We start from the raw sequence: 19,660 nt of genomic DNA on the forward strand, positions 1-19,660 counted from the left end.
TAAGCAGATAAACACCGACACACAGTACTTATGACAATACAGTAGAGTAGTCTATGAACCCCACATCACAGCTAGCATATTGATAACACTATGTAGAATACATTTACCCGTAAAAGTACTTTCAGTACACTCGGTCATGACCCACTTCTCTAAAAATTATTTTGTCTAATGATATATTGTAACCGAACCTTTGAAGGCACCTGTTAGAATGTACTATAGTACACTTTTACTTACATTAAATATGTGCCTACATGTAAACCGTTGCGATGGTATATAACTTAGCGACGGTATAGAAAAGATTTTAAATAAATAAATAAATAAATAAATAAATAAATAAGGCTTTAGTTCAGGAATTATAATTTAACAGTTTTCACATAGAAGTCAGTACATTGTCTTACCCTATTTACATCCTCTCATTAGTTTATTTCTCATTCATCAATTATTATCTTTTGTCATTCTTGTTATTGTAGTTCTCTGCATTCTGATGTTTTAGATTAGGTTATATGCATTTCTGAATAGCCATGTTTTCAGTTCACGTTTAAATCTCTTTATTTCCGGTATGAAATGTAATGTTTCAGGTAGGGAGTTCCAAAGCTTTGGGACTGCTATGGAAAACATATGATCCCTTACTTGCGTCAGATGTGTTCTCCGTATTATAGGCACAGTCAATAGTCCTTTATTTTGAGATGTGTATGGTTGTAGTGTCATGTCTATCAGGCTGGTATTACTGGAGTGGATTATTTTGAATATTAACGTTAATATTTTATAGTAGAATCGGGACTGTAATGGCAGCCAATGCAATGATATCAGCGAGGGTCTGATGTGATCAAATTTCCTTGTTCCTAATAAAAGTCTCAGGGAGGTATTTTGTAATAACTGTAAAGATTTTAAGAAACATTTATTATTTAAGATTTTTATATTCCACTTTTCAGCACTTCAAAGTGTGCATCAACGCAGATTACATTCAGGACATTTGAGAAGGCCGAGAAGTAGGGAGTTACAGTAATCTGAGAAGATTAGTTTGTAAATTAGTACGGAAGTCCTTGGAAGTTAGTAAAGGTTTCAATCGATGTAATATATGCAGCTTGGCGTAGCCTGCATTAATTAATTAATTTATATGCTTTTTCATTGCAAGGTTTTCATCTAACTGGATACCTAAATCCCATTCTTGATCTGAGGGAGTAATTTAAAAATTACCCAGATCTAGTGGCGGGGGTTTAACTATAAAAGGATTTCTTCTTAACCAAATGATTTCAATTTTTTTTTGTGTTTAATCTTAGTTTGAGATAGTTCTTGCTGTATTGCTTTCATGTAGGCTGAGAGTGTCACCGCTGTATTTTCACATGATTTGGAGAATGGGATGTAAAACTGTATGTCATCGGCGTAAATGAAGAAGGTAGTTCCTAAATCTACTAGTAATTTACACAGAGGGAGCATATAAATATCGAATAGTGTTGCCGAGAATGCTGAACCTTGGGGGGACAGCTGTATCAATATGGAAGGCATCCGATATGTTATTGCCCAATTTGACTTGGAATGTCCTATTAGATAGGAAGGAAGAGAACCATCTGAGAACGCTACCGTCAATCCCAAAATTGCTCAGCTGAATGCATAACAGGTTATGGTCCACAGTGTTGAAGGTGGCTGTTAAATCAATTAGCTCAAGAAAATAAGATTCTTCAGCATCAAACCCACATAGAACAGGGTCCATTAATGAGATGAGCAAAGTTTCATTTGAGCGGTTTCCTAAATCCAAATTGGTTTGGGTAGAGAATATCATGATCTCACAAATGATTTATAAGTTGAGATAACACTGCTTTTTCAAGTACTTTTGAGATAAAGACGATAGTTGTCCCAGTCATCGATTTTACTTTCTCAGTGGGGTATAGCCTTTGATTTCCTGTATCAAAATGTGTCAAAATCTTCTTACCCTTACTTCTTCAGATCGCTCAAGTAATCAGACTCTTGCTTCAAACCCTCACTCTTGACCCAAGTCATCAAGGATACCGGGGGTATGCCCTTCCCTTCAAACTGGTCAAGTCAAAGTCCAAAAAATCATTTAATCCAAACTTTTAATGTTGAATTGCAAAACTTAATGAGCAGCAGCCCATATAAAAAAGAACTCAGCACTCTCCCTTCTGAGACCCTGTAGAAGTCCCAAAACTTCTGTCTCCTTCTTATAGATCCTGGGAAGATCCAAAGCTCTCCCAAAAGTATTTGAAATTCTGGGGGGAATATCAAAATACTAACTCCTCTCCTGAGACCCATGGATGAATCTCAGGCTCCTTTCTCTTCAGAATCACCTTCCCTCTCAAGTTCCTCCTTCTCTCTGAAGTTCTGGGCATGCTCCCAGGAAATATACCATATACCCCCAAAAAGTGGGGTTATCCCACAGGGAGGAATCAAGAATACCAAACCCCTCCTGTAACCAATGAATATTCAATTACAAGGGCAATATTAGTGAGGGCTTGGACTCCCTGTTACAGTATAAACATCTGGAAAGAAAACTGAATCTAAAAAACTGCACAAAAATTTCAAAAATATTTATGCACTCTCAAAAGCCTGTTAAAAATTATATCTTAGTATTATATTTGCTTTTATATGTAGTTTTCCTTAATATTTTTTGTATTTATTGTGGGTTTTTTTGTTACCCGCCTAGGATTGCAGATAGGCAGGTTATAAATTGTTAAATAAATAAAGATGTGTTGTCATGAGCTAGGATGGGGGGGGAGGGTATGAATAAAAAAGCTGACAGAGATGGCAAACGATTCCAGGTCCTGCTTTCCTGAGTTCGGGGATGAAAGTTCCCCGGAAGATCCAGCGACTCGGAACCAGACACCAGAAATATTCAATCATGAAACCCTTAGGTAAACGAATGGAAGCTACAATAAGAAACCCTGCCAGCGTAAAACCATGTGCTCGGAACTCAGCGATGTGCTCGCACTGTAACCCCAAAGGGTCTCATTTCCCCGCCCACTAGCATGACCTTTCATCACTATTGGCGCAATCTAACCCATCCTATTGGTTAAGATCTTTCCTACCGCTTTCTCATTCGTCGTTCTTCTTGTCCCCGCCCCACTTGCCGTGATTGGTTTCTAGCGCTGTGTGAACTTCCTTTTTCTTTTTCGCCGGGGGCGTCATGGCTGCTGCTGCTGACTTCGTGTCCCTCTTCACGGCTATTGGGCTGAGTGAGCAGAAGGCCCGGGAGACGCTGAAAAATGAGGCGTTGACTGCGCTTTTGCGCGATGCCGTGTTGCAGGTAAGGCCGGGGCCCGGGAATACGACACAGTGGTCCAGACCTAGGGGGTGCGAGGCTTTAGCCGGCTTTCATACCACCGGGGACATGCTTGGACTTAACGCAAAATAAGAAATTGTGGCCCGGCATATCCGTACTTGTAGTGTTGTAAAACTCGAACCGGCTGATCCTGAACTGACGCCTCCGGTCCGAGCAGATAATTCCGAAACAATCCTTTATGCCCCATAATATAAAACTCTGCTTGCTCCCACTCCTAGGCCTGGAAATAAGACTGGACCAATATACCCCCCCCCAACACGAATGTTCCCTTCGAGTATGTCTGTGCAAATGTTTTTTTGTGTGAGCGACAATTTTTTTTTAACTGACAATTTTTGAGCACCAGTATTAGCATTGTGTTTCTATATATTGCATAAAGAAAAACATATTGCATAATGTTGATTACTCACGTTAAGACCTTTGCAATAAAGTGTGCCCAGCCTAGTGTGTTTGTATGCGTATTTTGGACGTGCTAGACTGGCACCCGATGCAATAAGGAGATTAGTGTGTCCAAAATGCGCATCCAAACAACTGTGTATTCAATAGTGCTTATCATATGTAAATTCCATGTAGATGGGTCTATAAGCTATTAACCCCCCTGATGCAGAAAATCACTGGGCGCCCAGTGCATACTGTTTAAGGCGGCAAAATTAAATCCAGCCCTAGAGCTGGCATTAAATCCAGCCACGAGATTTCCATGTGTAAATGCAAAGTAAACACTGCATAAAAAAATACCAGGAGACATGCACAGTTGGGCTGAGAAAAAAAAATTCCTGCTGGGCTTTCAGCAATAAGTCACACAATTACCGAAATTGGGCTATTTTTCCATTAGACAAAATGTATAATTAATACCGCTTTCCCAAATAAAGCCTGTGTTTGTCATATGGCATGATTTGAAAAATGTAGAGATCAGAGCATTAAAAGGTATGTTGTGTTTTAAATTAACTTGTTCAGGTTATAACTATACTTATGTTCCATTTCCTCCCCTAAAAAGTCATCTGTAGCTCCAAAATAACTTTGTTTGGCTCCCAGCCACGTCTCCTGGGCACCTGATGCTTTTAAGACTAGGGACATACAATTTTTCTCTAGTGCGTCCTTTTTAACGCAGTAGCTCATTTTACTGTTGTGTCTGGCACCCAGCCCGTTTTAACGCACCTCTTATTACATTGGCTCTATTCTGTTTCACTGAAAATTCAAAGTTTCCCTTCTAATCTTTTCTGTTTTCCATAAATTATAAACTCTATCACTATTGAGTCTGTCTGGAATTTAAAAAGATTCTAATTCTCATCAAGCTGTCCAAATGTTCAGCATCTAAGCGATTTCTAGATTTTGTTTTTATACTGTTCATTAGACTAAATTCTCTTTCATACTCTGCACTAGAGGCCTGGAATGTGCCACAAATGTCCAGAAGTGAAAATAAATCCCTGAACCGATCCTGTTTAGAAAATGTAACAATATCTGAATATGTATTTACTGTTCCAGTCTCTATTTTCTTGTTAATCGGTATCTTGAACTCTGGATACAGGTTACAAAGATCCTTTTGAAGGGATTTGTAATCTCTCTTCAGCAGAAGGCAGTATCTGATGCCAAACCTATTCATCTGCTCAAGTCTAAAAGAATAATTTTCTAGATTTGTAGGTATAAAGAAAAACAGTCTTTGTCAAACACCGACCAATCTTTTAATTCTTTGTTTGGAAATACTTTCTGTATGGTCTGCTGGATGAATGTAATTATTGATTTAGTTTTAACTGGAAACTGACATGAAGAGAGCTGACTACGTCTCTTCATGGAAATATGGTTTGTCTCCAAGGTGTACTGTACCTAAGTTTTTTTTTTTTTTTTTGTTTTTTTTTTTTATTTTTGCTTTTGCAAACCAAAAAGCCTTGACAGTTGAAAGTACATTTCTTTGCAGAATTTTACACGTGGGCGCTAGTTCAGCTAGAAGTATTACAATTGCAACATGGTGTTCTGGATTTTGTAATTTTTCAAGTTGATATCTATGAACGGGATCATTGTCTTCCACAACTTGTTTGCAGTATTCCACTAATACATCTTAGTTTTTAATCAAAGCATTTACTGCAAAATGTCCAGACAGCCATCTGATTTCACTTAGTGGACTAAACGTAATCACATCTTCCTCTGCAACTTTGGCAAATTCTTTAAACTTTTCCTCAACAGATGATCTGCAGAAAACTGTAAATAGTTCTTAAAGTCTCTATCTCCTTCATAAATGGTATATCTTTCCAAGCATCATCTATACCCAGGTCCTCAGGATGTGCCACACGCTTGCTCTGACAAGTGTGGAATGGACTGGCGCAAAATAGCTACACCTTTTCATTTGCCCAGCATGACTGATGCACCATCCAAGATAAATTTGAACCAGATGGTAATGTTTAACTCTTTCCATCTAAATTTTTGAATAGCTCCAAAAATAGACAAACGGTCACAAGCCATTAATTTAATGATGCCAGCGAACACAGTTTTATGATTTAATTCTTTCATTCCTAAATTTAATATATAAAATTAACATTTTTGAAACTGAAATGTCATTTGATTCACTGACTATATCAAAGTGTATTAAGCCGATTTTCTAATTTCATTTAATACGTAGTTTTGATCATTGAATTTATACACTGGATGAACTCGGTGTAATTCTTTTTTTTTTTTTTTTTTTTTTTTTTTCAAATGGCTTTATTTTCAATAAGAGAACGAAACATAACTGATTCAATGCACAGCCAGAAAAATACATGGTCAGCTCTTGGAGAAGAAAAGAAATGTAGAACATAAACATAAAAGGAGTACCCAACCTCACAATTCAGTGGGTAACATAATCTAGCATAACATCAAAATTCTTACTTCGCCAACTTTCCAGTTTTTTCACACATTTAGTAACATGATCGTAAATATTTTAACAGCAAGCAAAACATTGTCTGTTAAAACCTTTATCTCTTCAGGTGTTGCCTGTTTTCACAGCATCAATTCATTTCTGTTTTCATGTTCTTATTTAGAGTCTATTTTTTTCAACAGTCCTCTGGATTTGTTTTTAAGCTTTGTGACTGAATCAATATGAGATTTCTGGTACAAATGTTATTTGAAATGGTCCACTTTCCAGTTGGTCCATATTTTTCCTGACGTCCATTTATTATTAGATTCAGCTTTAAAGCAAATTTTACAGATAACGCTATCCATCTCCAAGTAACTAAAAATTTCTCCCAGAAGCACCTGCTGTCCGGTGCCATGTGGTAAATCTGTTTCAACAGAACATGCAGTCAGCCTCTCCGTCTTAAATCCCAAACACCACTTTTTAGATGTTTCTTGTACTTTATTCAGCTTGATGCTTAGACATGGCTAGAAATTAGAAGTTTATTTTAATATTTGAAAGAATAAATAGAAGTTTCCTATTTACCTGTTCCACTAATGATTTTATAAATCTCAGTTTTGTCACCCTTTTCAGGTACCAAAAGAATTTATTTTCAGTGTGGAAAAAAGCAACACTGCAGAGAAAAAAATCCACCCTGACTTAAATGTTTACAAATCCACCTTGACTTAAATGTTCACCTCTCCCATCTCCTCCCTCCGGTTAGTTGCTTTTCCAGCTTCACACAAACACCCGCTTGGGTGTTCACAAATCCACCCACATTGACTTATTCACTTAAACCAGCTCTCTCGTGATGATTTGATCTAGGTTAGCCGCCACTTTGCTTCTCACAAATGCCAGTGGTACCCTCACTAAGTTGCAACACAGAGTTCCTCAGCCAACCAACTTGCTGCAGTCTTAATCCTGGCTTTCACTGTGTGCCATGATGATGTCATTCCGTTCCTGCCACAAGCACTAATAACACCGGGGCTGTGCCTGCCCTTCCTTTATGTACATCTGCTGTGAGCAACCATATAAAACATGTGATTGATGCTCAGCAAATGTGAGAGCCATCGCTCATGAGCTCACCCCCTACCTCTGGCCTGAGAATATAAAATTGAATCAACATCCCTCATCCCAGGCTTGAGAGTGTAAGACTTATTATATTACTGAACCAAGACCTGTTTATTTCCTCAACCTCAGATTTGGGGCTATATGATTGGACCAATACACTCTTTCCTCCCCCCCCCCCCCCCCCTCCAAAAGGCTGTACTGATGCAGAGTTGTGGGGTAAACATGGATCTGTTAACTCCTTATCCAACTGCTCACCTTCCTCCTCCCTTTTTGTTTCAGGCTCAGGGAATACTGGGACCAACTGTTGACAAAGTGACTGGCACCCTCTTGTACAATGTGGCTTCCCGTCTCAAGGACCATAGACGGCTGGATTTCCTGGTGGGATACATTGCTGGGAAGAAGATCAGCACTGATTTACAGCTCAATGGTATGAAAGCTGCTTCTTTCTTTAAAAATATCTTTGTTCAAGAGACAGCATATACAAATCCATCAACATAGAAAAAAATGAGTTCCCTGTACGTACCAGGATCAGTCCAGACTGCTGGTTATGCCTCCCTTCCAGCAGCTGGAGTCAGAGAAAAGCTGAAAAGCGCACCCCCTAGATATACTGGTGTGCCACCTGCGATCCCTCAGTATTTCTCTTACTCCAGCCGATTGAGAGGCATAACCTGCCAATCGGCTGGTTATGCCTCTCCTTTGGCTAGATCAATAAATTGTGCCTCTCCTTTGGCTAGATCAATAAATTGGAGTTGGTACAGGTTTGCTGCCCCAACTCCTTTGGCTAGATCAATTTATTATCCTTTAAGCAGACAGCCTCATAGGAGTTTTTACTTCACTTGAGACTGCTTTTTGAAATATTTGTTTTCTTTCCTTTCTGGCACTAGCAGAGCTGAGGCATACATTGTGGCAGGCAAGGTAGGGCAGTGCCCTGAAGCCCAGTTCCCGGAGCATAGGTTACCTGAGTGGCCGGCGGGAGTATTCACCGGTGGGCTGGTCACTCTTTCTTCCCCCCCCCCCCCCCCCTTATTTTCATGCCAGAGATCATAATTTCTCTGAAGGGGACTTGCGCTTTGCCGTGGCACAGGAATGGGTCATAAGTGCTGTTAGTATATTTCAGGCGGCTTGTTTCTTAAAAAAAAACCAAAACAAAACACTGAAGGAGACTCACAGCCCGTCGGAGACGAGTCAGAAGTGTAGTCTTGTTGTTCCAGCCCCGGCCTGCCGCGAATAGGCCCTGGGGCTCCGGAGGGGGTGGACCCTTCACCTAGCGCGTCGGTTCTGAATTTTTCACGTGTTTTTGCTGCAGCTACCATGCCGCACGCCTCAGCCTGTATGGCCTGCGGGGAGTCGGGGACCCGGCTTTCCCGGGAGGGTCTCTGCTCCTGGTGTATTCCTGGGGGCAAGGGACCCTCCCAGCAGCTGGGGACAGCCCGCGGCCTTTCACTCTCGTGGCCGTGTGAGCCGCGAAGAAGCTCGGCAGCTCGGGGGCAGAGGCCTGCCCCGCCCCCACTCAACAACGAGGGGACGGTGGCCATTTTGACCGCGCCGAGCATGGACGCTGATGCAGCGTCGAAAGGGGAGGATTTCTCTCCTACCTCCCCACCTGCATTAAGTTCCCAGCGCCAACACGATAGAGATTTCTCAGCGATTTTGGAACCCCCCCCCCACTTCTCGACCTGGGGGGGGCCTTAAAGAGGCCACAGCCATTTTCCTCCAGATTTGTTCTTTTAATGCATAAGGCCTACTTAGAGGCTGAGGCAGACCGGGAGGAGTCCCCCCTCCTAAGCCTTTTAAGCCCACACCGGACCAGGGGAAGGCGGGGGCTCGCCTTCCTCGCCCTGCTATGGATCCGGATCTGGGTGTTCCCGAGGCTGCGGACCCATCCCTGGACACTTGCGCTCAGGATATGGGAGGGGATGTAGACATCCATGTTCCGGTGGAGGGGGGATGATCCTCAAATCCTTACACTGTTCAGCAAGGATGAACTGTATCCCTTAATTCCGCATGTTTTGCGGGAATTGGAGATTCCGGCTCCGTATCCCGAGGTGGATTCCTCTCCTGGGGATGCTGTCTTAGCCAGGGCTTAAGGGTCCCCCGCAAACTTTTCCATTTCACCATAAACTTTTTCAGCTTGTCTCCAGGGAATGGGATTTCCCCGAGGCATCATTAAGGGTCAGCAGGGCTATGGAAAAACTGTACCCTCTACCGAGCGACTCTTTAAATCTCCTTAAGGTTCCCAAGGTAGACTCTGCGGTCACGGCTGTTATTAAGCATACCACTATTCCAGTGACTGGCGGAACGGCACTGAAGGATCTTCAAGATAGGAAATTGGAGATCTTACTGAAACGCATTTTTGAAGTCTCTGCGCTCGGTGTCCGGGCCACGGTCTCTAGCAGCCTTATGCAGAGGGCCACTTTCTGGGTTCAGTAATTGCTTACGGCCCAGCAGCTTCCCCCTGAGGAGGCAGAGCAGGCTAACTGCATGGAGTCCACTGTCGCCTACACAGCGGATGCCTTGTATGATCTTCTACGGACTTCCGCACGCACCATGTCGTCAGTGGTTTCAGCAAGGCGGCTCTTGTGGCTATGACACTGGTCGGCGGATGCCTCCTCCAAATCTTGGTTGGGTTCCTTTCCCTTTAAGGGAAAATTGCTTTTTCGGGATGAACTGGAACAGCTCATTAAGGATTTGGGGGACAACAAGTTGTATAAGCTTCCTGAGGACAAGCCCAGGCAGTTTCGTTCCTTAGCGTACAGAGGCCGTTTTCGGGATCAATGGCGTTTCCGTGCGGGGAGGGGTTCGTCCTTCGCACAGAGACAATCTGCATCCCGGTCGCAGACGTGGTCGCATTCCTTTCGAGGCAGGAGGCCTCAATGTTCGGGGGCCCCTCCCCAATACTTTTACCCCCAATAAGCCTTCACAATGAAGGAGCGCCGACCCATTCCTCCGTCCCACTGATCGGGGGGGGGGGGGGGGGAGCGGTTGTCCCACTTTTGGCAGGAATGGGTCAAGATAACATCGGACCAATGGGTTCTCGATATTATAAGTCATGGTTATGCTTTGGATTTTGCTCGGCCGCTTCGCGATCTGTTTTTAGTGTCCCCTTGCGGTCCTCCGGCCAAGCAACAGGTGATTGCTCAGACACTGTCTGTTACAGGCATTGGGCTCCATGGTTCCAGTCCCGTCAACCGAGAGCAGGACTGGTCATTATTCTATCTACTTCATAGTCCCCAAGAAGGAAGGCACATTCAGACCTCAAGCAGGTCAACCGGGCCTTTCACGTACCGCGTTTTCGGATGGAGACGCAGAGGTCGGTCATTGCAGCCGTCCATGAGGGCGAGTATTTGGCCTCTTTGGATCTAACGGAGGCTTATCTACACATTGGAATTCAGGCGCACCATCAAAGGTTTCTTTGGTTCATGATCATGGGGAAGCATTACCAGTTCTGCGCCCTGCCTTTCGGTTTGGCGATGGCCCCCAGAGTGCTTACCAAGGTGATAGTAGTAGTTTCAGCTTCTCTCCGGCGCCAGGGAATTTTAGTCCAATCTTACCTGGACGATTGACTCATCCGAGCGAAGTCGGAAGCACTTTGCAAGATAGCGGTGCAGTCTGTGTTGGACCGCCTGCAGTCCTTGGGATTGATAGTAAATTTTGCCAAGAGCCATCTGGTACCATCTCAGGAGTTGGAATTTCTGGGAGCCCGGTTCGACACGGTGGTGGGCAAGGTGTTCCTCCCCCGTCAGCGCATGGTCAATTTAATGTCTCAAATTCAGCGCCTGCTGGCCCTCCTTTTGCCCATGGCATGGGATTATTTGCAAGTGCTTGGACATATGGCATCTACCCTGGAATTGGTTCCATGGGCTTTTGCTCATATGCGGCCGTTACAGAGGGCGCTGCTTTCCCGCTGTGACCCCAAGTCGGAGGACTATTTCCTGTCCTTGCCCTTAATGGATCCAGCCCGGTCCAGTCTTAGTTGGTAGCTGGTGCCGGGTCATCTTCTTCAGGGGGTGGACCTGGAACCTCCACCTTGGATCATCGTTATGACAGATGCCAGTCTGACAGGTTGGGGAGCGGTCTGTCAATCCAAGTCAGCAGAGGGACAGTGGTTCCTCCGACAACCCAAATGGTCGATCAATCGATTGGAGACCAGGGCGGTACACCTGATCCTACGTCACTTTCTCCCCTTGGTCCACCGCAGGGCAGTGCAAATTCTTTCTGACAATGCGACTATGGTGGCATACATAAACTGGCAAGGGGGTACAAGAAGTCGTCCGGTGGCGTCCGAAGCAGATGTGTTGATGGTCTGGGCGGAGCGTCACCTGAGCAGTCTCACAGAGCTTCTCACATCACAGGCGTGGACAATGTTCAGGCGGATTTCCTCAGCCGACAGCGATTAGATCCCGGAGAGTGGGAGCTGTCACCCGAGGCGATGAGACTCATTATTCGCTGCTGGGGAACCCCGTGCCTGGATTTAATGGTGACTTGGAACAACACCAAAGCGGCTCGTTTTTTCAGTCGAAGGAGAGAACATGGGTCAAAAGGGGTAGATGCTCTGGTGCTTCCGTGGCCTCCAGACATTCTCCTTTATGTGTTCCCTCCTTGGCCACTGGTGGGGAAAAGTTTTGAGGTGCATAGAATCCCACCAGGGACTGGTTATTCTAATGGCTCCGGAGTGGCCAAGAAGACCGTGGTTTGCGGATCTAGTCACCCTAGAGGTTGACGGTCCATTGCGTCTGAGCCACATATCGACCCTTTTGCATCAGGGCCCCGTATCTTTCGATCAGGTGGATCGCTTTTCACTAGCGGTTTGGCTTATGAGAGGAGACAACTCAGGTTATCCAGAAGCCATGATTTCCACTCTTCTCAGGGCTCGCAAGACCTCCACTTCCCTTGCCTATGTCAGGGTATGGAAGGTTTTGACTCATGGTGCAGTGGGTTGAAATTGTCCCCACAATGGTCCACTATAGTGCATATTCTAGGGTTTTTACAGGAGGGTTTGAAAAAGGGTCTGGCCTATAATTCTCTTCAGGTTCAGGTAGCAGCATTGGGCTGTTTGCATGGTGAGATTGAAGGTTCTACCATTGCGCAGCATCCAGATGTTACTCGTTTTTTGCGCGGAGTCAAGCATTTACGTCCTCCGGTACAGGCACTTTGTCCATCCTGGAACTTGAATTTGGTTCTTCGTGGTCTCTGCGCCCCTCCGTTTGAGCCTGTCAAACGGGCCACCTTGAAGGATTTAACTTTCAAGACTGTTTTTCTCGTGGCTATTTGTTCGGTGCGTTGGGTTTCCGAAATACAAGCCTTGTCATGCAGGGAACCATTCCTACGGATAAGGAGTCGGGAGTGTCTCTGAGGACGGTACCCTCCTTTTTGCCGAAGGTGGTCTCGTCTTTTCACGTCAACCAGTCGGTGGATTTACCCTCCTTTTCTGAGGAGGATACCCGTTGTTCTTCTCACGGTTGTGGCTTATGGTGGCTGGATGTTCGAAGGATGCTGTTACGATATTTGGAAGTAAATGATTTTTGTACGTTGGATCATCTTTTTGTCTTATGGAATGGTCCAAAGAAGGGATCTAAGGCTTCCAAAACTACCATCGCTGGCTGGCTGAAGGACGCTATTGCTTCCACTTTCATAGGTCATGGACGTCCTGTTCCGGATGGCCTTAAGGCTCATTCTCTCCGCTCTCAGGCGGCATCATGGGCGGAAAGCCAATGTGTTTCACCCCAGGAAATTTGTAGAGCGGCTACTTGGAAGTCCTTGCACACATTTGCTAGACACTATCGATTGGATGCCCGGGATCCAACTGCAGATTCCTTTGGCAGCGGTGTGCTTCGAGCGGGACTCTTTGGGTCCCACCCCATTTAAGGCGGCTCCGGTACATCCCAGCAGTCTGGACTGATCCTGGTATGTACAGGGAAAGGAAAATTAGTTTCTTACCTGATAATTTTTGTTCCTGTAGTACCAAGGATCAGTCCTGATGTCCGCCCATGTAGATATATATTTCAGAAGAGTCCGCTCGTTTACTTGTCATATTTTCTGTTGGTTCTTTCTCGTCACAGTTGAATTAAAACAACAACAACAAAAAAAGACAGGGGAGCATAAAAGATAAAGGTAAACACTGTTTCTAGTATTTTTAGAGTATTCTTATTTGTTCTAGTCATTGGTGGTTGTAAAAAAAAAAATAAAAAATTTTCACACAGGATGAGAGAGATGTTTCATTCTACTTTTGATATTGATTATACTGAGGGATCGCAGGGGGTACACCAGTATATCTAGGGGTGCTTTTCAGCTTTTCTCTGACTCCATCTGCTGGAAGGGAGGCATAACCAGCAGTCTGGACTGATCCTTGGTACCACAGGAACAAAAATTATCAGGTAAACTAATTTTCCTACATAGAACAACAGTATGTAAAAACGGAACTACAAAAATCCTGTCTCTGTATGCTTAATAAACCCCAGAGCACCCCCCTCCACTCATCCATTGGCAGATCCATACAGACAGACCACCAGGTCAGTGCACACTCACGCTAACATTCACACAATCTAAACATTCGCTTGTAATCAACTATTCAGTGTTACAAACTTCTTTTAAAGTGTCCCCATATTTCTCACCTTTTATACATTTTTTAAATGCCTAATTTTCCCCAGGCCAGGCATTTGGTGTGTTTTTATTTGTGGAGGCATAGAGGCTTAGTTAAAATCTGGGATTGTGTATCTAATAATTCAACTGATGTGCTTCCATCTAGTCACTTCTATGGCTTTCTGCAAGTACGGCACTTCATAAAATCCCTCTGCAGACAACATTCTGTGACGCAGATTGTGGGGAAGCTGGATCAGTGCATACCCCTAGCAAATTCAAAAAAGATAGCATGGTGCTACAAACTCCTTAGAAGCACTCTTCATGTCTCCCATTTACCTGATCTAGCTGAAAAAATGGTCCAGGGACTTGGGAACTGAAATAAGATGAAATGTCGGATTGCTTCTTCTCTATATATCATTTGACTTCGGATGTCTACTCCAGAGAGATGCAGTTTAAGATTCTACATAAAGCCTTTTTAGACAGAAATAGGGGTTACAAGTTTGGCTTTTTGATTCGGACCTTTGTGTTAAATGTCAAATGGCCTCAGGCACCTATTTATATTTATTCGATGAAAGCTGCTTCTGATTTTATTCTTGTTATCTTTGTCATATAACTTTACTTACAGGAAAAGTTGTGATATTGATAAATAGTAAGTGCTCTGAGCTGTTGGGATACAGAGCCAAAAAAGTAAATCATCATCCAAAGAGGCTTACTCACAGCATACAATTAAAAATACTTGGTTTAATTTCTGGATTCTGCCGGTTGTAGGATCCTCAGCCATGTGTAGCTGGGGCAAACGTAGACCAGCCCTGACAGTTCATGTTGATACATGTCATCATAGAGCCTTAAGTTGCTCGTGTTCAAACATTTTAATAGATATATTTTTGATAGTAGTTAAAGAGCAGTGCACTGGATGAGGACTAGTTGTACTGCCATATTTCCTTATTAGGGTAAACTTTCAAATTTGAGGTAGATGGAAATAGCACTAGGGCTTGCTGTAGTTTCAGTAACTACTTAAAAGAGGAATAAAATTATAATATAGTTTGACTATAATTCTCTGCCAACCAGCTGACATTCGTGAAGATGCTGTTATGTCTGTAGTCTGTCCACCTTAATTTCGGTTATGACAGTCTGTCAAGATTTCTATACGTTGGCATCCATTTTCATGAAACTCCAGAATACTTTTTTAGTGATGACCCATTCTCTTCCACACTCTGCTCTGCTACAGAAGTAGGGGCAGGGGGTGCTAACAAATGGGCCGATTAAGTAAAAATGCGGGAGACCGGACGAACACCCGCTCTCCGGCGCGCGCACCGGCCACTCGCCGGTGCATGCGATGCAGTATGTAAATTAGGTGGCGTGGTAGAAACGGGCAAAATGAGGCGCTAGGGACACTAGCGCGTCCATAGCGCCTCCTTTTAGCCCGGAGCGGCAGCTGTCAGCGGGTTTGACAGCCGACATTCAATTTTGCCGGCGTTGGTTCTTGAGCCCGCTGACAGCCTCAGGCTCAGAAACCGGACGCCGGCAAAATTGAGCGTCCGGTATTCGGCCTGACAGCCGCCGGCCCAATTAAAAAAATTATTTTTTTTTTTTTTTACTTTTTACACCCTTTGGGACCTCTGACTTAATATCGCTATGATATTAAGTCGGAGGGTGCACAGAAAAGCAGTTTTTACTGCTTTTCTGTGCACTTTCCCGGTGCCGGCAGAAACTAGCGCCTACCTTTTGGGTAGGCGCTAATTTCTTAGAGTAAAATGTGCGGCTTGGCTGCACATTTTACTTACTGTATCCCGCGGGCATAACTAATAGGGCCATCAACATGCATTTGTTTGAGGGCGCTATTAGGTGCCGTGGGTTGGACGCGCGTTTTCTGCCCCTTACTGAATAAAGGGTAAGGGAAAACGAGTGTCCAAGTGCAGGTTAACAGTGCACTCCGTCGGAGCGCACTTTACTGTATCGGCCTGTCAGTGATGGGATTTGGGAACTTACTGAGAGCCAAATAAGTGAGCAAAGAGTAAATGCAGGACATATCAGGTTTTCCCAGAATCAAGTAGGCTGTTACAGCAAGTATCTCAATCTTTTTCCAAGCAATTTTTTCCCATCATTGAAACAACCAGTTCTGATCCTACATGCTGTTTCCTTCAGGTATTCCTATATGTGCTTATTTAATTGTGGGCTGCTTGTAGATTTTTATACCTTAAACAAATGTATTTCTTTTTCCCAGCGGCACTAGAGTATGTGAAGAGTCATCCCATAGATCCAATCGACACTGCAGAGTTTGAGAATGAATGTGGTGTTGGTGTTACAGTAACTCCAGAGGAGATAGAAGAAGCTGTGAGTACATTTCTGGCTCTCATTCCAGGGTGGAAGAATTGGCTTTTGACTGATAGAGTGAGGACCTACAAAAGTGTGCTTTCTCGTAGTTGGCCTCCACAATATGTTCTGAAACCATACTTGCAAGAAGATTCACAGGTGTCATGTCTGAAATGTACACCTTCTACCCAAAAGAGCTCTGAATTTTGAAGACCAGTAGGAGAAGAACAGTTACTTAATATAAAAAGTATTTTTTCTTTAAGAAATTATGTGGCTTTCACATTATGGCTCTGTTGCATTAGGCTTTTCAGTATACAGTCAAATCCATTTGTATGCATTTTGGATGGTCTTATAGTTTTATTTAATAACTTTTCCCGTAGATAAGCAGCATGAATTAGCCATGCTGTCTGGGACGTTCTCCGTGTCACTAGGTGGCAGAGCTCTCAAAGATCACTGAACTTTTTCAGTGAGGTGTTCCTGCTTGTATCTTCCCGTGTTTCCCTGAGTCTCCTCGGTCCATTTTTTTCCGCACGACTGAGTGCACTTGGAGCTCTCCTCTCTCAGAGAAAGTGTTTTCTGTGAAGAAAAAAAAAACCTAAAACACCGCCGAACTTAAGATGCCTTGTCCACCAGGCTTCAAGTTCTGTCAATGTGGCAAAATTGTCTGCCACTGATGGGCACGACTGGTGCTATATTTGTCTGGGTCCAGCCCACAACCAACCTAATTGTCAGGACTGCGGCTGCATGGCCCCGCGGTTCCAGGTGCAGACGGCTGTCAGAATCGCCCATCTCCATGGAGCAGCATCGGGTTCCTATGCCCCCTTGGAGGTGTGTACTAGATCCTCTCCGGGACCCCACCGGAAGTCTTGACACCTTCTCATCGTTGGGCCACCTCCGTGGACCCCCTGGTCCATCGGAACCGGCACCGAAGTAAGCCCTCGTGATGCTGAGGCATGGCGCGGGAGATGTGTTGTCGGCACCAAGGAAGTAATTGGCATCAAAGGCACCAAAAGAGCACCGGCGCACCAAAAGAACATTGCACCGGCATAGAAGACAAGGCCCACCGATGCACAGCCGGTTCTGGCACATACCCCTGCGTCTCTCCACGATGCTACAGCACCAGTACCGATGCAGCCGACGAAGACACCTTCCAGGCCACCGAAGAAACACACCTCTGGACATAAACGGCCCAGGGAGCCTTCTCCTCTTCTTGTCATAGATTTGGAGGGGGATCTCTCTTCTCCTGGGATATCCTGCAGTTCCTCGGCTTCGTCAGACCATCCTCCTCACCTGGCTGCTCCATGGGATACCCATCAGATCCCACAGAAATTCCACTTGAACCAGTTTCTCCCCTGGAGGATATCTCCTACTAGAAATTCTTGGAGAAAGTGGGCCAACGCCTGGATTTAGAGATAAGGAAGGTCCCAGACCCCAGGCAGGAGATGTTGGGAATCTTGAAAAGAAAATCTTTGACGCTCCTGCAGAACCTATGGTGCTGCCTTCCCACGTGGTCTTAGATTCTGTAAAGCCAAAGCATGGGAATCCCCCTTTTCGGGGCAACCAACTTCCAGAAAAACGGATCTGAAATACCACGTGCGGGAGTCACCAGCTCCCTCATGTATCTGTCTTCGTGGCATCCACGATGCGGAGGGCGAAGAGAGGAAACCTAGGCTTTACTCAAATACACCCCCCCCCCCCAACAGGAGTCCCATGACATGGAGGAGGGCCTGCGTCACCTACTTCGCTCAATATACGAAGGGTTTGATACGCCAGCTAAAACTACTGCCAAGGCCATATCAGTGCACTGCTTAGCATGGCTACGAGCGAGTGCCATTAGAGATGATGTTCATGAGAAACTGGCGGATCTTCCTTGTCGTCCAGACAATCTTTTTGGAGACAAGCTGACGGAGACAGTTGCAAAACTCAGAGCAGAAAGTAGCTGTCCTGTCATTGACCGCCCCTCCCGTAGGTCCTTCATCCAGGCTTCCTTTTTCCTTGTACAGGAAGACAGCCTACCCTTGACAGCCATATAGACCGTATCCATCTTACTGGCCCTCCTCATACCAAGCGAGCCATCAGCAGCCCTTCCAACAGCACGGGCCACATCAGCGCCCTCACCCACCTCGGCAACCTAGACAATCTGTGGACCTCATCCTCCGAAAGCCCCACAGGATTTTTAGGAGCTGCATCCCCACCGCTACCACCACCTATAGCAGGAGGCAGGTTATCCCAGTTCCTTTCAGCCTGGGACAACATCACATCTGACCGTTGGGTCTTAAACATCATACGGGATGTATATTCCCTCAACTTTCTCTTTTCTAACCTTACCACATCTAGCCCACCAGAAACATCACAATGCACACCGCGGACCTCTGCTTCAGGAGATCAGCCATCTTCTCCAGCAACAGTGCATTTGAGAGCTGCCTCCCTCGCAATTCCAACAAGGTTTCTATTCTCAATACTTACTCATTCCCAAGATGTCCAGGGGCCTCAGGCCCATCCTGGGCCTACGCTCTCTCATAAAGTACTTACAGAGGGAAAAATTCAAGATGACATCCCTCAATTCCATCCTACCTTACCTTCGACCCAGGGATTGGATGGCTCACTGGATTTGAAGGATGCATGTGCTCATATACCAATGCATCCTGCCTCCTGGCGATTCCTCTGTTTCATTGTGAACGGGCGGCACTTCCAGTGCAAGTTCTCCCATTCGGCGCCTCCTCTGCCCCCAGAGTCTTCACAAAATGCCTAGCGGTGGCGCACCTCCGGGGCTTCCAGATATTTCCTTACCTGGCTGCTTGTAACTCCCAACCGGTCCTCTCTCTCCAAACAAATCTTCTTCAAACCATATCTTTCCTAGACAATCTAGGCCTCCTCGTAAACTACGAGAAATCAAATCTGCAACCTACGCAAATCTTAGTTCATTGGGGTTTATATCAACACCATTCAAGACAGAGCCTTCCTTCCGAAATCCCAGGTGCTTGCTCTGACAACGCTTGCAGGTCGCCTCCAAATGACCACAACTGCCCCCGCCTGTCAAATCCTAACCATTCTGGGACACATGGCAGAGTCCATCTGTCATATCTCACAAGCGACCGCATATGCGACAGTTGCAGTGGGGCCTGAAAACCCAATGGAGCCAGTTCTGCAGCCCCCTCTCCACCCTGATCACACTAACGTCCAGCATGAAAAGAGACCTACGGTGGTGGATGGACACCATCGGCGCTGAAGATGGGATTACCTCTTCGACCCCCTCGTCATCATACGGTCCTCACCACGGACACTTCCACCACAGGTTGGGGAGCCCACTTCACCCACCTGTAGATTCGGGTGGGAAGGAATACAACAAATAAACCTTCTGGAGCTCCGAGTCATCCGAAATGCCCTCTGGGCTTTCGAACAGACCCTCCATGGGCAAACTGTCATGATCCACACAGACAACCAAGTCGCCATGTTTTACATAAACAAAGGAGGGTCAGGTTCCTGGAGCCTTTGCAGAGAAGCAGTAGAGATCTTGGAATGGTCAATCAGCAGAGCCATCTCCC

The 19,660-nt window shown here is 45.1% G+C and overlaps 1 protein-coding gene across 1 annotated transcript in view; it reads left to right on the forward strand.

Annotated features, from left to right (window-relative positions):
• Window positions 1-3,104: 3,104 nt before the first annotated feature.
• QARS (glutaminyl-tRNA synthetase) overlaps window positions 3,105-19,660 on the forward strand; it is a 220,450-nt gene continuing 203,894 nt past the window's right edge. The window contains exons 1-3 of the mRNA XM_029601243.1: window positions 3,105-3,259; window positions 7,503-7,650; window positions 16,027-16,136. Of these exons, the coding sequence (XP_029457103.1) occupies window positions 3,140-3,259; window positions 7,503-7,650; window positions 16,027-16,136 (378 nt within the window). The 5' untranslated portion in view covers window positions 3,105-3,139. The remainder of the gene's footprint in view (window positions 3,260-7,502; window positions 7,651-16,026; window positions 16,137-19,660) is intronic.

This window comes from Rhinatrema bivittatum, chromosome 4 (assembly GCF_901001135.1).
Source record: "Rhinatrema bivittatum chromosome 4, aRhiBiv1.1, whole genome shotgun sequence".
NCBI lineage: Eukaryota > Metazoa > Chordata > Amphibia > Gymnophiona > Rhinatrematidae > Rhinatrema > Rhinatrema bivittatum.